Source organism: Zingiber officinale, chromosome 3A (genome assembly GCF_018446385.1).
Source record: "Zingiber officinale cultivar Zhangliang chromosome 3A, Zo_v1.1, whole genome shotgun sequence".
Taxonomy (NCBI): domain Eukaryota; kingdom Viridiplantae; phylum Streptophyta; class Magnoliopsida; order Zingiberales; family Zingiberaceae; genus Zingiber; species Zingiber officinale.
Genome location: NC_055990.1, coordinates 28529401 through 28534915, shown reverse-complemented (window position 1 = coordinate 28534915; position 5515 = coordinate 28529401). Strand labels below are relative to the sequence as shown.

Here is a 5515-nt window from a genome sequence, read left to right as displayed (position 1 = left end):
TAGAAGAATAAGAAATAAGATATTATTTCTAGATCTTCCATAGAAGATGAGTATCATGTCATAGCCTCAACTACTTGTAAGATAATTGATTGCGTTGGTTGCTTACAAATATGAGTATCTCTCTTCATCAACTTACTCCGTTATATTGATAATCAGAGTATTATTCAAATTGCGCGCAATTCAATTTTTCATGAGTGAACAAAACATATTGAAATTAATTGTCATATTATTCGTCATTATCTTCAGCTTGACACCGTCAAATTATCATTTGTCCTTCTAATCTACAAATTATTTATATATTTACCAAGACATATTCTGTTGTACACTTTCATTTCTTATCTGGTAAATTTTCAATATTTCTATCTGTAACATCATGTGTTTGAGAGAAGACGTTAAATTATATTATTATTATTAGATTTTCTATTTATTAACTATCAAGGATAGATTAGTTTTTTTTTTTTTTTTTTTTTGATATTTAACCTTACTATATATAAGTAATTTATTGCGTAACTTTTCATTAATTTAATATTCATAATAAAGCAAACCCTAATTTTCTTTCTTTCATGTCTCCCCTAAATTCTCAATTCGTTTCACTCATACATTTTAGTAGAATTCAGGGGATGCTTGCTGCATGTGAAGAGAACCATATCTGAAAAATCTGAATATGAATTTTGAATCTGAAATAAACACAATATGACTTGCTCTCAATTCATTGGCAAACAAAATCACATGCAGATTTAAAGTCCAAATACAATAAATTATGCAAAAATAAAATTTTAAAATATGAACTCACTACAACTATTTCTCCTGATTTTTTTGGAACTTATACAGGATTTAAGTTGCAGCACTCCTTATCTGAGGACTCATTGAAGTCACACAGAAATCCTTAGTCCTGATGTGAACTAGAGGAATTGATGCTCCTGGTCCTCGACTCATTTAGGGCTTGGAGTGACCTTGGAACAGGAGGAATGCCGACATCTAAATTGCCCTCTAGAGCTTGAACAATTTGACTCATCGTTGGCCTCGAGTTCTCGTCATCTTGAATGCACCAGCAAGCAAGTTTACAAGCTATTTCAAACTCTTCTGAGTTGGCTTTACCATCTAGCCTTTGGTCTAGCAAAGTTTTGACATCTCCGATTACGAGTTTGTTTGTTGCGACTAAGGGGAAGAACTCGAAACTACTTTCTCCCGTATGCATTAGGTTTCTTTTTCCTGATATGATCTCGAACAACATCATTCCGTAGCTGTAAACATCTACTTTTGTAGTGATGGGCATACCTGAAATCCATTCGGGCGCAATGTACCCTCTACTTCCTCGAATGGTCGTGAGAACTTTGCTAAAGTTCCTTCCGACCAGCTTTGCTAGACCAAAATCAGCTACTTTTGGCACAAGTGCATCATCCAACAGTATGTTCTCTGGCTTAATGTCACAATGTATGATGTTGTCCCTGCATTGCTCATGGAGATAGGCTAATCCTCTCGCAGTTCCAATAGCGATTTGATATCTTGTTTTCCAGTCCAAAACATTCAAGTTGCTACGAAAAAGGTGATCAGCTAACGAACCGCTTGGCATGAACTCATAGGCCAACAACTTCTTGGTCCCTTGAGAGCAAAAGCCGATTAGCCTAATGAGGTTTACATGTTGAATGGCTCCTAGTGTGCTCACCTCGGCTCGGAACTGCTTCTCGCCTTGGTAAAGACCCTCGAGCTTCTTCACAGCAATATCAATTGAGCCAGGCAACGACCCTTTAAACACGGACCCAAAGCCCCCTGCTCCAAGCTTTTCGGAGAAGTTTTTGGTGGCAATCCTCAGCTCATCATACATGAAGGAAACCAAAGAATTCTGCACAACTTTTGAGTTTTGAATAGCTCTCTTCCTCTCTCTCTTCCATACCAAAGCCCCAATTATGAACAAACAAACTACAACAGATGGCACGATGACCTCGGCAGAGATGTGTGCTACCATTCTCTTCTTGTTGCTTTCAGAAGTTTGAAACTCAGAGGCAGCCAAGCGCAGGTAAAGAGTGCCTGCATCAAGCTCATTAAGTTCTTCCTGAAGATTGAGTAATTCTCCATGCCAAACGAAGCACCCAGTGGAGTTGAAGGAATAAGCATTACAAGAGCAATTACTCAAGCAAGCTTGTTCACAATCTTGGGAGCTCCCAAGCATGGCCAAACTGAGGGAGTTGTCAGGTAGTCTAACATTTTCCATCTTAAAGAAACCATCTTCTTCAGAATTGTTCTGGCCACTGCACTGCAGAGAGGCCACCCTCTCACAACCCTGGCTTCGATCGCCCAAACTCCAATCTGTCTGAGACTTGATCGTGAAACCTTTAATGCAAGTGCAGAATGGCGTGGAGAGATCATGGCAGCTGCCGAAAGACCCGCAGACCCCATAAACGGAGCATTTGCTTCTCGGTTGAGCCCAGAAGAGCAGCCACGAGTTTGAATTCTCCATCCATGTCAGTTGCTGGATCTGGCCGGAATCAGGATCTATCACACATCTGGACTTGAAGTAGTTGGGATTACTGACACTGTACGTGAAGTAATTCTTATCCGTTTCATTGACCACTTGGAAGTTGTATATGTAAACGGGAACTAACTCAGGTATTTGGCTGAAGATCCGGCCATCCCACAGTCCACTAGTCCAGTATGTGCGAGACGAGTTCCAAAAGCTGAAGTACTGAAAGCTTCCTTCCTGATCCATCTCGAAGCTGAAGATTCCGGGAGCAGGGTCGATTTTGCTCTTCCAGGACGTGAGGCGCTGGGATCTCTTGGTGATCTTGTTGAACCCGAACTTGGCTCCGGGAAGCAGAGTGTCAGTGGGGTGGTCGAAGCTCTGCCAGAAGACGAGGGAGGAGTTGGATTCGTCCCTTAGCTGGAGATTGCCCGTATCAAGGAGGACAGCGACGACTGTGGAATTGGACGTGGCGGCGTTAGTAGACCATATGATACTGGCATTGAAGTTGTTGGCGAGGAGGACGAGGTTGCCATCGCCAGAGATTCTGAGCTCCGACGTGGTTGGGTCTGTGACTGGGGTGGCTCTGTTGGCCACCCACACGGGGGTGAACGCAGAGATCTTATTGTACCAGATGCCAATGTAGTAGCTGGGAGAGGAGCTACCTGGCGGCACGAAGAAGCCAAGTCTGAAGTTGCCGTCTTTGGAGGTGATGTTTTGGTTCCCGGAGAGAGGCTGGTTTGCAGAGATTGTGTCAGTTGACGCGGAGGATGAGAGTTGAAGAAGCGAAAACGAGAGGAGGAGGAAGAAGAAGAAGAAGCAGGAGGCAATTGACGATGATGAACAAGCCATGGATTGCCTGCAAGTCGACTGATGGCCGCAGGGTAGCAGCCATATGTTGAGCTCCAAGCCTTAAAAGCAGCATTTACTTCTGTCTCAATCAACAGTTCCTTTATCCATTCGGCCATGGCAAAGTGCTTCCAAAGCTGGGTTAAAGAAGACGTCGAAGGAATTAATTAGTGTTCAAGATTGTGCAAACTGTTGCACAGGAGAAGAATTGAAAAGGAGTAGATGAAGCATGAGGCAGTTGTGATAATGAACGAGCCCTGGATGCAGCTTGATTGATGCACTAAGCCGTTGCAGTAACACATTAAGCTCCAAGAAAAAAGTTGTGGGAGAGACAATTTTTTTCTTCTTGTTTTTCAATGATTTTTTCCTCGAGAATTAATGCATCCACCGGTCATTGCTGCCCCACTCAACTGTCTTTTCGTATTTGCATTTAATTATTCTTATCTCCAAATTCAACTCTGTCATTGTTCCGGTTGATTTGCTTGGTGATTGATTGCTATATGTAAGGATGAGCATTAGATTAATTTGATATCTAAATTAATCGAATTAAATAAAAATTGATTTAATATTTATCAATCGTATGAATCGAAATTTTATTAAAATCGAATTAACTAAATCAAATTAAAAATAGATTATATTAGTTAATACCAAATTAATTATATTTACTTTTGAAAAATAAAAAAAATTATACAAAATTAATATCGAATTAATCGAATGCTCAACCCCTAGTTATCTGAAATTGAGGTTTTGTTTATAATGACTTAATTAATTTAGTTAAGAGAAGTGTGTATGGTTAAGAATTAAAAAGAGTAATTTTCTCATCATCAATCAACAATTTAATATCCTCGTAGAATGGAAGAAGATATAAAAGAATTTATTGAAATTGATCATGTCCAAATAATGGAAGTTGGAAAGCCGGGAATGTTATGCTACTGATGAGATGAAGACTTTGATCCTGCAAACAAAACCAAAAACAGGGAAGGGGGCTCTGCATTGTCCCTCCGACGCTCAAGTCAAAATCAAGAAGAGAGAATGAAGTAATCAAGAAAAATAGAAAATCTTACCTTCCTCATATCTGGCGTCCCCTTTTATACTTTTTTCTGTGATCGTTCATCTACCTTTATTTAATTATATTAATTGCCAGAGGAAGGTTTATTTGTCTTGACTTCTGTGCATTAATGATAAGTGTAGTGCTCTTATTTGCCTTGACTTCTTTGTATTTAATAATATATGGCATGTTCCCTTTTGTTTTCTCATCTCTTCCTGTATAGCGTCATTCCTTGCGCCGGACGGACGGTCTGAGTGGCTCGTTTCACTACCAACCGGCTCATGATGCCCCGACCAGCCGGGTAATGTCCGCTTGGCCACTCCTTTACCGACCGGGATAACTGTGAGCCTAGCATTAACCGCCTTGACTTTGACCGACACTGTGTCAATTGACCCGTGACAGGTGGGTTCTCCCTTATCACCGTATCACAAGTCTCCCCCTCAAGTCTAGTCGAAGGAAGCTATAGGTCCGACTGATTGGACAAATGGTCCTTGGCTATTTTATACGTTTAATCGAAATATACAGTCCCTCATTTTCCGATTGGCGCATCAACCAACGCCACTCGCTCTGTCTGTCCATGGCCAAAGGACGGTTGGAGGGTCTCTATGCCAAGCGGGGCAATGAGTGGTGACACTTGGAGAATTCTCCAAACACACTTCTTCGAGCGATCTTGGTCGTCGATAACATCACCCATATTTCTTGAAGCCCGTGCAAATCCTTGATAATCATGGCCAAGCATATGGCCATACCTTTGTAATTAAGCGCATTAAATGCTCTCGATGATTGAATGACACGTGTCTACTACTACCGCCGCATGCCTGATGTGGCGGGTGGATATCCATCGGTCCCGAGACATGCGCCGTTTCGAAATGAACTGTCGAATCTACTTTTAGGATTTCGCACCGTCGCATCGAACGGTTGATAGTAACCGGTCGTGAGGTTTATAAGCCGCGCGTGGGCCGTCGTCTTCTCCACTTTGTGTTGTCTTCATCTGCGAGCATCTCGAAGAGACCGCACTTTGCTCCTTCATGATCTTCCTCCAGCGATCTCTGCAATCTTTCTAGTAAGCCATCGTCCCCCTTCGATCGAAGTTGTTCGTTGCTCTTAGTGTCCCCTTTTCGAGTCACATTTCATTGTTTCTCGCTGATTTTTGGTTTCGA

At 41.6% G+C, this 5515-nt stretch overlaps 1 protein-coding gene across 1 annotated transcript; it reads right to left on the bottom strand.

The window, feature by feature from the left end:
• Positions 1-709: 709 nt before the first annotated feature.
• On the bottom strand, positions 710-3373 carry LOC122051580 (G-type lectin S-receptor-like serine/threonine-protein kinase At2g19130). The gene has a single exon (XM_042612772.1). It carries the CDS (start codon positions 3308-3310, stop codon positions 887-889), a length of 2424 nt encoding a protein of 807 aa, XP_042468706.1. The 5' UTR covers positions 3311-3373; the 3' UTR covers positions 710-886.
• Positions 3374-5515: the final 2142 nt, after the last annotated feature.